At 38.2% G+C, this 15,479-nt stretch overlaps 1 protein-coding gene across 3 annotated transcripts; it reads left to right on the top strand.

Annotated features, from left to right (window-relative positions):
• The first annotated feature begins 2,616 nt into the window (after nt 1-2,616).
• On the top strand, nt 2,617-14,745 carry LOC111157634 (dentin matrix acidic phosphoprotein 1). 3 transcript variants are annotated; one of them, XM_022519229.1, is made up of 6 exons: nt 2,617-2,712; nt 8,292-8,372; nt 8,835-8,882; nt 11,244-11,276; nt 11,466-11,513; nt 13,381-14,745. In XM_022519229.1, the coding sequence occupies exons 2-6, from the start codon at nt 8,313-8,315 to the stop codon at nt 14,743-14,745; spliced, it is 1,554 nt and encodes a 517-aa protein (XP_022374937.1). In that variant the 5' UTR covers nt 2,617-2,712; nt 8,292-8,312. The 3 variants fall into 3 exon arrangements, with proteins under 3 accessions (XP_022374937.1, XP_022374944.1, XP_022374953.1); XM_022519236.1 differs by lacking the exon at nt 2,617-2,712 and having other exon boundaries at nt 8,313-8,366; XM_022519245.1 differs by lacking the exons at nt 2,617-2,712; nt 11,466-11,513 and having other exon boundaries at nt 8,313-8,366.
• The last annotated feature ends 734 nt before the right edge of the window (nt 14,746-15,479 follow it).

The raw sequence follows: 15,479 nt of genomic DNA, 5'->3' as shown, positions 1-15,479 counted from the left end.
CCTGTCATGTAGTCTTGTAACCAGTCTCCAAAATGGCCTCACATTTCCTGTGTTTCCTGTATTCATTCTGATCCTCACATCAATAGGCGGAGACTTTTTTTTCTCCTTCTGAGTCTGGGATGGCCCTGTGACTGATCTGAACATAGAATGTAGACAGTAACATTTGGGGCAGTTCTTGGACACCAGCCAACACGTGAGAAGGCCAAGCCACAAAAAGAGGCCATATAGGGGCGCCTGGGTGGCTCAGTTGTTAGGGGTCTGCCTTTGGCTCAGGTCATGATCCCAGAGTTCTGGGACTGAGCCCAAGCCTTCTTCTCCCTCTCCCACTGCCCCCGCTTGTGTTCCCTCTCTGATTGTCTCCCTCTGTCAAATACGTAAATTAAAAAAAAAAAAAAAGAGGCCACAGTACTGAAGTTTTCAGAATAACAGTATCAGCTGAACTCCTAGACAACAACCACATAAGAGAGCTATCTTGAATATTCTATTCCAATTAAGTCCCCAGATTACTGCAGCCCCAACAACCATCATAAAATGGTTGTTTTTTTAAGACACAAAGTATAGGAATGGTTTTTAACAGAACAGTGGGTAACTACAACATTTATATTTGCTGTAAATGTTCATTGTTTTTTGTTGTATTATCTAGTTGCACTATTTTTAAAAAAGATTTATTTACTTGAGAGAGAGAGAGAGCACAGTTCATGTGCTATAGCAGGGGGAGGGACAAAAAGAGAGAGAGAGAGACAGAGAGTCTCAAGCAGACTACCCCATGTGGGCTCCACCTCAGGACCCTAAGATCATGACCTGAGCTGAAATCAAGAGTTGGATGCTTAAACGACTGAGACACCCAGGCACACCAAGTTGCACTATTTTTATGAAGGGATTTAGAGAGATTCTAAAATAATGTCCTGTAACATCCCCCACTAAAATCTTCCCAGAATCCACTCTGACATAAGATTAAAAGATTCTTTATGATAGACCTTTCAGTCAAGACCTATAAAACCACCTGGCAGTGTAATCAAGAACCAGAGCAGAATATTGGGAATTTCTAGTTTCCTCATATGAACTCTGGTCTTCTAATCAAGCTTACATAAAAGTAGATTCCTTTCTTCTCATATTTTGCCCCTTCCCACCTCATTGAAGTTCACACTGAATAAGTTAAAAATCCATATATTTGATATTTGTTTTCTGGATGAAACTGGATATCCCAATCTTCTGGAACCAGGTTGGTAGGAGTATCAGTTAAGAATTCCAACAATTATTAACACGTTCAGAAAAATTAGAGTGAGTCATACAGGTTCTGCAAAAACGAATAAATTGGCCCATTTTGAAAAACCATTCTATTCAGTCATTCATAAAAGTATTTACTGAGTGCTTTTCATGACCCAGAAGATGGGGTACCAGGGCCCTGGGTATACACTAGTAAACAAAGCAAACATCCCCATTCTTGAGGAAGTTAAGTTCTGGTAACATATTCTTTTTTTCTTTCTTTCTTTTTATTTTTTTATTTTTTCAGAGTGGGAAGGGGTGAAGGGAGAGGGAGAGAGAGAGAATCTTCAGCATGGTTCCATGCTCAGTGTGGAGCCCAACAGGGGGCTTGATTTCATGACCCTGAGATCATGATCTGAGCCAAAATCAAGAGTTGGATACTTAACCAACTGAGCCACCCAATGCCCCTGGTAACATATTAGTGGCCATTCTATTGTTACTTGAGCAAGCTCCTTGGAAGGTGCCAACTCACTTCCAGCTCCCTACAACAATCTTCAGTACACACCCTGAAGAGCCCTGGTAAATACTATTTTATCTGTTTCATTACATTTTCAGTGATGGCAGAGAGTTTCTTGGAAATTGGTTTCTCTGTATGTCACCCAACTAGGCTTTCCCATAAACCAATTCTGATTTCAAAGAGAAGAGTTAAATCAAATCATGGCAAGCAGTTGGAGGAATAATGAAGTGTTAGATTTAAATTATTTTTGGTTAAAAACAAAAGTAGCTTGGGGTGTTGCTTTAATATTTCTAATCACCACAGAATTCTGTAATGCTTCACTAGGTCACTAAGAATTTTGGACCTTTTTGTGTACTTGGGGGGTAGGGAGATGAGAGGTAAAGTAGAGAAGTAGTAGTAGTTGTTAAAAGATGAGAAGGGAAAGGATAAATGCTCATATTCTCAACACCAACAATTTAGGCAAATCTAGTATTTTAGGAAGTTCTTCATGTACAACCTGGAAATGTACATTAACAGGAAACTTGCTACCCACTCCTTGACTCTCCTTTTCCCATCCATGTGTCTGCTGGGATCTATCAGTGGGTGGGGTGGAAGACACTGTCATTGTTTATAATGCTCATAAGCCTGCATGGATGTGAATGACATATATTTAGAAATCAAAATAAAGCTTTAGGAAGATCTTCAATTTAATGGAAACTAGTCTAGTCATTTGAGAACCACAAGAGCTTTTTAGGGAAAATCTGCCTCTGCAAGTTGGAGGAAGTGTGGGTGTATTGGAGTCCCGGTGACACCTTGTGATGTCAGTCACCCGCAGCCTGAGGTTGATTGGCTATGAAGAGCTGAGGTAGAGTTTAAATTCTTGCACCATCAGAGAAGTGAACAGCAGAACATCAACACAAGAGTGGCTTCATTGGGCATAAATTCCCTCTTTGAGAACTTCAGCCTCATTGTTAAGACTTTTGGGGAAAAATCTTTGTGAACTAAAAAGGGTAAGAAATTTTCTTTTTTATGAAAATTTTTTAAAATTACTTCTGCTATGTTTGGAAAATATTAAATGTGTGCAAATGTTGAAGGGCATTATGCCACCCAGAGAAAGATGGAGAGAGCTGAGCCTTGGGTTAAAATGATTTCCATTTTTGTGCCTGTTGTTATGGCACAGCAAATAATGATATGAAAATGACATATTAAGTCAACAGAGCCAGATGTTTTTCTCTGTACTACTTTAATTAGATCTCTGCACAGTAGTTCTAAAAGGGAAAGTTTACTGAACAGGAGGCAAATGGAAAGTAATTTTGAAGGTTAGCTTTAATTACCAAAACAAATAAAACTTTTACATTTAGGTTTCGTGGATATAGTGATGTTCATGGCCTACAAAACATTATGAAAGAATTTAAACTAGACTGGCAGGACTTCCAAAATATGGTCTTTCAAATTAAAAACGGTTATGCTATTTATCTAGGTAGTATCCAATAATATTATGAACTGAGTAACTAAAAGAAGATGCTAAGACCACTGAAATAAACCAAGGATGGATAATTACAGTGCTTTTGTATTGGTTATGTAGGTATTGTTGTTAGCATGATGACTTGTAAAGAGAATTCAATAAAATGTTGAATATAACTGTCTTTTTTTTTAAAAATATAACTGTCTTTTAAAAACACTTTCCAGGGGCGCCTGGGTGGCTCAGTGGGTTAAGCCGCTGCCTTTGGCTCAGGTCATGATCCCAGGTCCTGGGTTCGAGCCCCGCATCGGGCTTTCTGCTCAGCAGGGAGCCTGCTTCCTCCTCTCTCTCTGCCTGCCTCTCTGCCTACTTGTGATTTCTCTCTGTCAAATAAATAAATAAAATCTTAAAAAAAAAAAAAAACAAAACCAAAAAACACTTTCCAGTGTAGAAGGCTTAAGAATATATATATTCCAATCCTTATTTTTATTTGCTGCATTTATTTCACTTCATCTGTATCATAAGTGTCTGTCTTCCATAACAGAAAATGGGAATTGTGGTCGTGTAATGCACTCTCTATGACATCTAGAAAATCCCAAGTGTAATAGCAATACTAGAAGCAACCAGTCTTCTTTAGGAGCAGTAACTTCTAGTGAACCATACTCTCCGTGCACCTGAGGGTCAAATAGACTATCCTATTTTGATGTAGTTGGTTAAAATGTGTGAACAAACAATATTCTAAAGGCATCAGTCCACTTAGCTATGCCAAAATGGTAATGTGGACCAATGTGCCTCAGATGCTTAGAGGCCTTCCAAATCTGTTTAATTTTAGGGCATCTTGGACTTATTTTACTATGGTTTAAGGCATATGATGTGGGATCGATTATAACTGACTTAAGACAATTACAGTTGGAAGGACTGGATATTTTTATTGCATTATTTGTTTGGTGTTCTGAATTCCTGATAGAATTCATATCCTGGTCAAATTCTATTTTATTTTTAAAGAGTAGTAATGAAACAAGTTGTAGCTAATGGAGATTCTGGTTAGTTGGATTTGGATAACTTTACTTTTGTAGGACCAGCTAATTACATACTACCATATTGTTATTACAGTTATTACTGTATCATTATTACATACTACTGCATACTCAGCACCTAGAACAGTGCCTGGTTCATAGGATATTCCTTTTTTTTTAAAATATTTTATTTATTTATTTGACAGACAGAGATCACAAGTAGGCAGAGAGGCAGGCAGAGAGGAGGAAGCAGGCTCCCTGCTGAGCAGAGAACCTGATGCGGGGACCCTGCAATCATGACCTGAGCGGAAGGCAGAGGCTTTAACCTGCTGAGCCGCCCAAGTGCCCCTCATAGGATATTCTTAAAAAGTATTTGTTGACTGCTAATGGATGGATGTATTGTTCATTGTACTACTGAAGATTAACAACACTAAGTCAAAAATAAGCACATCAAACATAATAAATTGAGCCTATGATTTTTCAATCCTTTATTTCCTTCTTTTGGCTTATTGCTTTCATTTCAGTTTACATAAAAGAAGATATATACTTCACAGTGAATCTTAACTTGGAGGAAGTTTCAGAACAAATTTCCCTTCTTGGAAGCACAGAGAATTTCTGGTTATACTTGAGAGTATCCAGAGAGAGAGACTGAAGTTCCCTATTCCCGATCTTAAACATTTTGAGTGTTTTCAACTCTGGGGAAAAAATGAGAAAGTTTGAAAATCTTTTATATCCACTGCCCTTCAAGCCGGTGGAACACAAGTTGAGGTTATTGATTTTTTTTGTCACATGCTTTCACTGTAGAATGATAGCATATACAATGTAGAAATGATATTTACCAATCACCAAAAAAGAACTTGGGATTCTGGACTCATCTCTTTCAAGAGGGCTTGTAGCTATTTTGCCAAATAATTACTCAAAATAGGGCTAACACATACCTGCTTCTGCCCTTTATAGAATGGTAGCTGAAAAGTGTATAAACTTTGGCAGCTCTCATTTGGAATATACTTCACAAAAGCATAATTATTCTTATAAAAATACTAATTGAAAGCCTAATATAGGGTTTAAGATCTGACTTCCTTTAATGCTTAATGGCAGACTATATTCTATGAGAGGCACCTTCCGCTCTCAGGACTTCTGGGTGCATTTTATTTTAGTTTGGGAAATTACTGTTGTAGGTCAGGGTGCTAAATGGTACTTGGAGAAGCACAAGGAAGTTATTGCATCTCTCTTGTGTTTCATAACATTCCAACCCTAAGAAACATGAATGCTGGAAGCACACACTTTGTAAAAAGTCAAACATTCATTAGTGTAGTGTATCACCTAATTTTTTTTTTTTAAAGAGAAGCAAAACAAATAAAACAAAACAAAACAAAAAAACGAGAACTCAGTATTTACTGGCCTTATATCAAGTCTGGAATATTGCTAGCTTTCAGAACATCATAAGATTATCACCCTATTAAAATTTCAGTTTGAAAATTAAAATGGTGAATAGCCTAATTTTCATTTGACTTGTGACGCCAAAACCACTTGGCATGCAGTTGAGAGTATCATATTTAGGGGAAACTTTCCTTTGCTTAAAAAATGAACCTAAGAACTTAAAAAAACAAAATGTTTTGGTTGTGGGAGCTAAGGGGAAATAGAGAAGAGGAAAAATTTTCCTCTACTCTCGTAGGGTCTTCACTGGGCTAAGACTTAAACTGACCTAAGTGAGATTAACATGAGAAAAGCACGTCAGTTTTACTGAAATTTTTACATGTATATGGTAGCCCTCATAAGAGAATGAAGACCTGAAGGAGTGACCAGAGCAGAAAGCTTTTCTACCTTTTATTTTTTTAACTTATTTTTATTTGTAAAAGATTTCTATTGATTTGTCAGAGAGAGAGAGAGAGAGAGAGAGACAGAGAGAAGCAGGGAGAACTGTAGGCAGAGGGAGAAGCAGGCTCCCCACTGAGCAAGAGCCGGATGCTGGACTCTATCCAGGACTTTGAGATCATGACCTGAGCTGAAGGCAGACACATAACTGACTGAGCCACCCAGGCATCCCACTTTTCTAACTTTTAGATAAAGAAACAATACTTATGTGATGAACTGACAAGACAAAAGTGTTTGGGCTGGAGCAGTAAATTGTAGGGAAGTGATTGGGAAGATAGGAGTAGTTTAACAAGGTTTGTTTGTACAGACTTTTCTCAGCCCTGAGCTCTCTTCTCTGAGGATGAGTACATCTTCCCTCTGGGTACAGGGAAGCCACCTTTCACATGGGAGTTTCCTGCTTTCAGGAAGAAAAAGGAGGATCACAGCATCTTTCTTACATCTGCTGTTTCTCATAAAAATAATTTTTATGTCAAAGAGGCATAATTTGGGGATATAAGATATTCTGGTTTCTTTCAGAAGTAATATCTTTTAAAGTCAGGCTTTTTTAGATGCAGTTGAGCATTTTCATGTTTTCTCTATTAATATTAGGCAGAAGATTTGAAAAAGAAACAAAAATATCAAAATACACGGACTAATATGAATGATGCTGAATCAGAATAAAGAAAATAATACAAATGAAGAATAACTATGTTGAAGTGGGATAACATTCATACATAAAATGAGAATATCTATTGGGCTATTTGACCTGTATGAAAGTAGAAATGAGGAACATTCTCAGTCTTCTTAGGATTTCTACTATTTTCTTGAATAAATTTAAAAACAGATTAAATGATTTCTGGAGACGTGTTACAGGCGCTGTTTAGTATATTCAGACATTAGTGAGCAATGTATTCTTATTTTCTAGATCAGAGGTTAAAATTATTTGCAGCACCTTAAAAACAAAAGTGAAGTCTGAAATAAACTTGCAGGATTTTTCACAAAATGTCTGGCAGTCCATCTGACAAATTGGTTAGGGCAGCTACAGGGCTTACAAGTGCAGGGCAAATTATTTTCCCTTTAAGTCATTTCAGTAACTTTTTGTATTAGCATGTAGTACACCTATTTTTAGATATAGAACAGGCTGTTTCCCAAATCACCAGTTCTTGAAGTGTGAAATGAAGCCACCATCCAGGAAAATACAGTTCGATTTGATATGTTTCACTCAGCGTGATTCACAAGAATATTCCAAACCTCTCAACTTCCCGAGATCCTTCAGTAATATGATTGACATTTTAAAGAATTTAGCACAATCTATGTTTCAGGTATGATCAATCGTAGCACAGCAGATATTAAGAGTTTTCCGGAGTTGTAATATGAAGGCTGCCAAGTACACTTCTTCAGATCAAGGAAAAAAGTGCAAAACCAACCTATTTTGTCTAAATATTATTACGAAGTTATAAATGTGACTGAGAAGCAATTTGTGTGTGTGTGTGTGTGTGTGTGTGTGTGTGTGTGTAGACAAATGTAGATGACCCATCAATGGTATCCCTAAATTTCGTGTTATGTGTATATTTGACAGGTTGCTATACCACACTAAGGTGCATAATTATCATAAAAGTGATTGGTCAGAAATCTCTCTATTCCTCTTTCTTTACTTGCTCCTCCATTTATCAAATTTTATGGGTTAGGAAAGTGTTTATAGACCTCTCCATTGAAATATTTTCAATTTATCTCTTCGAAGTAAGGTTTCTTTTTAACCTGTTTATTGAGATATAGTTCAATATATACTTACACACTTGAAGTTCAATAATTTTTAGCCATTGCACAGAATTGTGCAACCTTCACTGAAATCAAATTTGGAAAACTTTCCTCACCTCCAAAAATTCACTCCTTAACTGTCTCAAACTCCCATCTCTTCCAGCCCTGGGCAAGCACTGACCTACTTTCTGTCTCTATAGATTTGCCTATTTTGGACAATTTATATAAATGGAATCATACAGTATGTGGTCTTTTGTGTCTGGCTTCTTTCCCTCAGTATAATGTTTTCGAGGTTCCTCTACTCTGTAGCATGTATCAGTACTTCATTCCTTTTTATGGCTGAATAATATTCCACTGTGTGAATATAGTACCTTTTATTTTTTCATCAGCTGACAGACATTTGGACAAGTTGTGTTTTTTAATAGGAAGAAACTGTTAAAAAATTAAAACTTCTATATTTCTTTAGCATAAAGAAAATATCTTCTGTCCTTCATCACAGGTAGAGGTGTCACACCCAGCTATGAAGACCAGTATCCTGCTTATGTTACTTTGGGGATTGTCCTGTGCTCTTCCAGTCCCGGTAAGTATCAGGGTAGGGATATATGAAATAAACCTTTTATACCTAAAATTCCACAATGTTCATTGGCTATAAGCAAGGTGGCTGTATGTCTTCCAGTCATGAAAACAGTAGTTTCTTAGGAAGCTGTTTTCTTTAAAATATTATCTGAGTTAGTCCTTATTCTGTTGAGTCATATAGCTATGATTCTCATTTTTCTTCATTATCAGTGGTTCTCAAAGTGCTGTCCCCCAACCAACAGCATCAGCATCAACTAGGATTTTGTTAGAAATAAAAATTCTTGGATCCTACCTCAGACCTACTGAGCCAGACTCTCTAGGGATGGGGCAATCTGTGGTTTAAAAGGCCTCCAGCTGATTCTGATTCATACAAAATTTGACTATTACCCCCTACATATGCAAAGTGTTAATAGCTACTGCCTTGGAAAAGTTTCTGTGGGTTAACCATGTGCACTAAATTTTCTAGGTAGCCAGGTATCAAAATACTGAATCTGAGAGCTCTGAAGAATGGAAGGTGAGTAGAAATAAGGTTTTTAAAAATATTATTAATTTAATATATTATTAAATATATTGGCTCCACCACAGATGTTGAAACTGTTAATGATTTAAGGAACACCTTAATAACCTAAGGTATAGGTAGTAAGAGCTATAATTTCTAGTTCATGTGAAAAAATTTAGTTCATATAATGTTTCAACTTCAACTTAGTAGTATAATTCAGTGAGGAGGTACTTTTTTCCTTTAGCTTTATTTTCATAACGGATGTCCACAGTAGTGGAAGGGAATGGATGACAGTGAACCAAACTGCTCTTAAAGGATTAGGACTAGAAATCTGTTTTACCGGGAGATGTCTGGCAGGCAGGAGGTCAAGTCTTAGAAAGGGAGAAAAGATGGACGATGAGAGAATACTAGAGTCTCTGGAGTAATAGCTAATGTTGATTGAGTGTTAACTCTGAATAACCTAACAGTTACTAATTCTCAAGAACTCAAGAACCATTGCTAGGCTCTTCTATGTGCTTTACAAGAGAACACTGAGACACAGAGAGTAACCTAGTTTGTCTCGGTTACATGGTTAAGTGTTAGAGCCAGACTTTAAACCTAGGTTACTCTGGCTCCAGAATCCACATTCTCTATTAGGGTATTATATCCCTTTCAGGAAGGGGCCAAATCTAGGAGAGCAACAGGTTCTCAAGACTGAAACTACAAGTAAGGCTTGAAATCTTACGCTAAGTCAGAGTATTCTGTTCATGACCTTGTCACCTGCTGGCTTTTGCATATAATGCAGCTTGGGCACAACATTATTAGTGGTTGCCACATAATGTCAGAGGCTTGGGATGGGGGTTCTGCCCCTGCCTGAGAATGGAATTGGCATTGTAGGATTTCTCATATGAACTTTCATCAGAGATGTCCTTTGGCTGGTTAATTGAAAAGCAGCCACTGTAGATCCTCTCTCTCATTCAACCAAAGACTCTAAGAGTACCACAAACGTGTTAGGTTCTCAAGTTTAGCTTTGGCATTAGAAAAATACCAATGTCTTGCTCCCTTCTATCCTTTAATTCTAAATGCTAACCAACAGTTACTTCTGAGAATCTAGCATTGTGACTGCCTGTGGGGTCACAGGGCAAAGACTCCAAGTGATTATAGCTCCTTCCTCTGGGGAGATATCCCTGCTTAGCACGCTGAGAGGATTGCTGAAGACATGCTGATAGCAGCTCCTCCCTGCTTTTCTCTGCACCTCAGGTCTTCACACCCATGGCTCAGCAGCTTTGAACCACAAGGGATTTGGGGATCCTGCTGTGCTTAAAGGGAAGGGGGAATGGAGATGCAGAGAAAGCAGAAGAGGTGGCTCAGGCAATCTTAAGAGTTCTTACAAGATCAAAAAAAGTGAAATACATCAGAACTATGCCTAATGAAGTTTCAGACTTAGTTTTTGTGTATGTGTGATCTTACGTAATTCAAGAAAGGTTTAATGGCTTTCTCAATTCAGTTTTATCTATCACTGAACTTTATAAAGTGATAGTCTCAAAATGGATTATTTCTTTAGTTTATATCATATTGAACAGTTCTCAAGATGCTTCCAATTTCTTCCTCATAACAACTCTGTGGAGTGTGCACAGTGGTTGCTAATATTCTTAATTTATGAATAAGAAATTGACATTGAAAAGGTGAATTAAATTGCCCAGATTCACACAGAGTGACCAAACATCACAGTTTACCCAAGACTTAGGGGCTTCCTGGAACATGTGAATTTCAGCACTAAAACCAAGACAGTTGGTTTTCAGGGCTATAAACAAAAGCCAAGAAGCTAATTGAGACTTAAATCTGGGTTCTAAGTTCCAATGCTGTTTTTTTTTTTCCCCCTATGTTACATTTTATCTAGGTTGTACAAACAACCACCTCCAAAGAAAGTATATTTTTCTCTAAGTATCAGAAACACAAAAATCTTCTAGGTCTTTTAGCACATAAGAACTTTCTAGGCCATCAGGCCATCTCACATTCTCTTTTTAGCCATTTCACCATAAAATGTCATTATTACTCATGTAAATGTAAACTATATATCAAGAAATGAAAAAAAATCAACTAAAATTATTTTATTTTATTTATTTATTTTTAAAGATTTTATTTATTTATTTGACAGACAAGAGATCACAAGTAGGCAGAGAGGCAGGCAGAGAGAGAGGAAAAAGCAGGCTCCCCGTGGAGCAGAGAGCCCGATGCGAGGTTCGATCCCAAGACCCTGAGGCCATGACCTGAGCTGAAGGCACTGGCTTAACCCACTGAGCCACCCAGGCGCTCCTCAACTAAAATTATTTTAAATATCTGCGAGACATGATCCATCTGTAAAGGAGTAACTTGTTTTCCTTCCTGTTTTTACAGGGACAGTTGGCTCAGACACCAACACCACCTTTGGTAACTATCTCATTCATTTTTTTTCCCCATAAACATCTCATACAGTAAATTTACTTCAATACTCTTCTTATCACCTTAAGCCATTTGGCCAGCAGTAAATCCAAACTGCAAGCAATTTATATGTATCATATGTTTTTTTCCTTGGAAATTACTAAAAGGAAAATAAACAACTTTTTCTTTTCCTTTTAGGAGAGCAGTGAGTCATCAGAAGAAAGTAAAGTTAGCTCAGAGGAACAGGTAATTAAACAGACCTTTCCTAACTTTTCAGGCTGCTTAGGAATTGAAGGAAATGATGTAGATTAAATTACCTGCAACCATTCTAAATGTAATATTTTCTAACCATTAGTTATGCTAGCTAAATCATCCCATAAAGAAGAGAAAAATGAGTGGGAGAATTCAGATGTGGACATGATGTTCATTCTGTATTTATCACTGGGGCCAGACTGTAGACACTGTGGCCCCAGATGTCCTCTAATTAAAAAGAACACACACACACACACACACACACACACACACACACATGCACGCACAAATGGTCCTAAACTATGTTAGACAAGTAATAGCTCATTATCACTTTAAAATGTTGCTTTTACAATTGGAGCAGTTCAGATCAGGCAGAGAAAGCTTTCTGGCTAACATCAAGTACCTGCTGGGCCTAGACATCTCCTCCGTGTCAAGGATCTTATTGGAGGAGAGAACAGGAAGGCCCTGAAGAAACTTTACTGAAACAGCTTCTTTGGTAATGATTTGTCTTTAAAACAGTCTCAGTGGTGACCCTGGTAATGAGAAAAGCTGACTTAGCCTGTAATTATAACCCTTTAAGAAAAAACTGGCTTTTTTTCCTCTTACGTGTGCACTTTTTTTTTTTTTTCTTCATTTTCTTAAGACTTAATGTCATTACTTTCTTGGTTGTCCTACCATTTGACCAAACTCAAACCTGTGGGGTTCCAGAGATTCCAGAAACCAGGTTTCTCCCTGAGGCTTTGATCCATGTTGTATTTTATACTCAAACAGTTGGAAGATGAATTATTAGTTTTTTACTACTATTAATAAAGGTAGTCTGAGGAACATTCTAGAAATTTATAAGCACATAATTGGGGATGTCTTCTGGAGATGTTATGATTTATTGCCTCAATATTCTCTGAACTCTCAAGAGTAATAGTATTTGTTTGAGAAGGGCGCAGTATGTACCTATTGAGGTATGGGGAGCTAAAAAGATGCTTAGTCCAGCATACCAGTGTGAACCCTAACAGTGGGAAGAGATGTCATCATTCTGTACTCCCAACTGCAAAATCAGACATTGATCAGTAAGGACAAGTGGAAAAATAAAAACAAAGTCAGCAAGAATGCTCTGCTATGGGATATGGTAAAGAGAGCAGATTTTTCCAAAGCATAATGAATGAAGGAAGACCCACTATCCTTCTTTATCTGTATAGAGCTTCCAATTGTTTGACTTATGGAGATAATTTCTCTGAGCTCACACTTAGAACTAAGACTCCCTGGCGGTCCCACTAGTTGCACTCTTCTAGCTAAGCCTTCTACAGGCAACCCTCTGCCTGTCTGAATGAAGTATAACTATAGTATGGGTGAGATGTATATCTTACCATAACATTTTACTTTCATTTTAGCTAAAGTTTCATTCTACTGCCCTAGTACATTCCCCCTGCTGCCCCCCACCCAGAGTTGGTTAGAAAAAAATTTGGGTCATTTTAAAATCACCCAATAATTTTGAAAAGTGTTTTAAGCCAAAAAATTTGATGAGTGTTTCAAACATCTCTTTAATGTATCAAAAACGAAAAATTCTCTGAGAATTTCTTCTAGGAATCAGACTTACAATAGGATTTAAGTTTCATGAATGTGATTTCTATAGAGCTTTTAAAGAAAGTTTCTGTAGCACTGAGTGAATTGTGCCTATATAAAATGGAATGACTTGAGTTTCAACTCCTCTTCTTTCCTCTTTAACCTTTAGTAGACATGTTATTGAGTAGTAAAACTGACCATGCTTTAGAAGGAGGGACAAAAGAAGAAAGTAGGAAGAGCCTAGGTAACACCCTCTATATCAGCTCCTGGAGTACTGACCATGTTTGTTAACCCCAAACTCCAGGAAAATGAAGACCCCAGTGACAGCGCTGAATCAGAAGAGGGCTTTGATGATCATCAATATACACATAGACCAGCTGGTGGCCTTTCTAGGAATGGAGGAAAAGAAGGAGCCGATGATGATGAAGATGATAGTGGTGATGACACTTTTGGTGATGATGACAATGGCCCCGGACCTGAAGAGAGACAAGGAGGAAACTCCAGACTCAAAAGTAATGAGGACTCAGCCGACACCACACAATCTAGGGAAGACAGTGCCCTGCAAGGGGAAGACAGTGGCCAAGATACCACCAGTGAGAGCAGAGACCTTGACAATGAGGATGAGGTGAACAGCAGGTCTGAGAGAGGTGACTCTGCTCGAGAGAGTGAGAGTGAGGAGCACTGGGTGGGAGGTGACAGTGAAGGGGATAGTAGCCATGGGGATGGCTCCGAGTTTGGTGATGAAGAAATGCAGAATGATGATCCAGACGTTATCAGGAGTGACAGAAGTAACTCCAGAATGAACAGTGCTAGTGTCAAATCAGAAGAATCAAAAGGAAACAGTGATGAGCAAGCAAGCACTCAGGATTCAGGTGATAGCCAATCAGTAGAATATTCTAGGAGGAAAATTTTCAGAAAGTCCCGCATTTCTGAGGAAGACGATATAGGTGAGTTTGATGATAGCAACACAATGGAAGAAATCCAGAGTGACTCAACAGAAAACACCAACTCTAAAGAAGCTGGTCTCAGTCAATCCAGGGAAAACAGCGAGAGTGAATCTCTAGAAGAGAGTGAGGAAAATCAGTCCCAAGAAGACAGTCAAGATGTACAAGACCCCAGTAGTGAGTCTAGTCAAGAGGATGATCTGCCATCTCAGGAAAACAGTAGTGAATCTCAGGAAGAAGTAGTGAGTGAGTCCAGGGGTGACAACCCAGATAATACCACCAGTCACTCAGAAGATCAGGAAGATAGTGATTCCAGTGAAGAGAACAGCTTGAATAAACCCTCCAGTTCAGAAAGTGAATCCACAGAGGAGCAAGCTGACAGTGAATCCAATGAAAGCCTCAAAGACTCAGAGGAAAGCCCAGAGTCCACTGAGGAGGAGAACAGTTCTAGCCAGGAGAGCCAGTCTCACAGTGCCTCAGCAGAAAGCCAGAGTGAAGAAAGCCAGTCTGAGCAAGACAGTCAGTCTGAGGAAGATGATGCCAGTGATTCTCAGGACAGCAGCAAATCAAAAGAAGACAGCAACTCTACTGAGAGCAAATCAAGCAGTGAGGAAGATGGCCAGTCAAAAAACACTGAGATAGAAAGCAGAAAATTAACGGTTGATACTTATCACAACAAACCCATTGGGGATCAAGATGACAATGACTGCCAAGACGGCTACTAGCGTCAACTCTCCAAGAAGTGGCTCTCACCTATAGGGGTCTTGGGAGTTGGAGAATAGGGAAATCATTATAACTATAATTTATTGATTTTTTTAATGAGAAGGACAACCAGAGGCCATTTCTTTCTGAAAGGAAATGTTGTAGGGTGTCACCTAAATGTTCTAGGGTGTCACCAACTTATAGGGTTTAAATACTCTCAGGTGACACCAGAACACACTCAATGAGACTGAAAGAAAGGAAAGATGTACATTATAGCTTCACAACTGAAATAGTTACTAACTCATTAACATAACAGTTACTGAGGTTCTATTATGTACCAGGCACTGTGCTGGGTGCTGGGATATAAAGAAGCTTAAGGCTTGTTTCTTGCTCCTGAGGAGCTTATAGAGGGATAAATAAACTTAAAAAAGCTAAACAGGGATACATATGGGAGAAACAAGAATTATTACAATGCAGTGTGGTAAGTGCTGTAAGAGGTATGAACAAAATATATGGAAGCACAGAAGATGGGACCAACTTTGCCTTGGAAAATCAGGGTAGGCTTCACAGCAGAAAAGACTAGTGCTGGAGCTCTGCCTAAGATTTCTTTGTTGAAGACAAGGGAATTCTATTTATTCTTGGGATAAACAATAGTGAATCCTATATGATTAAATATTTAGTTTTGAAAGCACTTTCAAATTACGGCACAGTGAGGTATTCTGGATAAAGGAAACATTGTTTTCAACTAATTTACCCT

Source organism: Enhydra lutris, unplaced genomic scaffold (assembly GCF_002288905.1).
Source record: "Enhydra lutris kenyoni isolate GAN:26980312 unplaced genomic scaffold, ASM228890v2 scaffoldscaffold3, whole genome shotgun sequence".
NCBI classification, from domain to species: Eukaryota; Metazoa; Chordata; class Mammalia; order Carnivora; family Mustelidae; genus Enhydra; species Enhydra lutris.
This window is presented reverse-complemented; position numbering and strand designations above follow the sequence as displayed.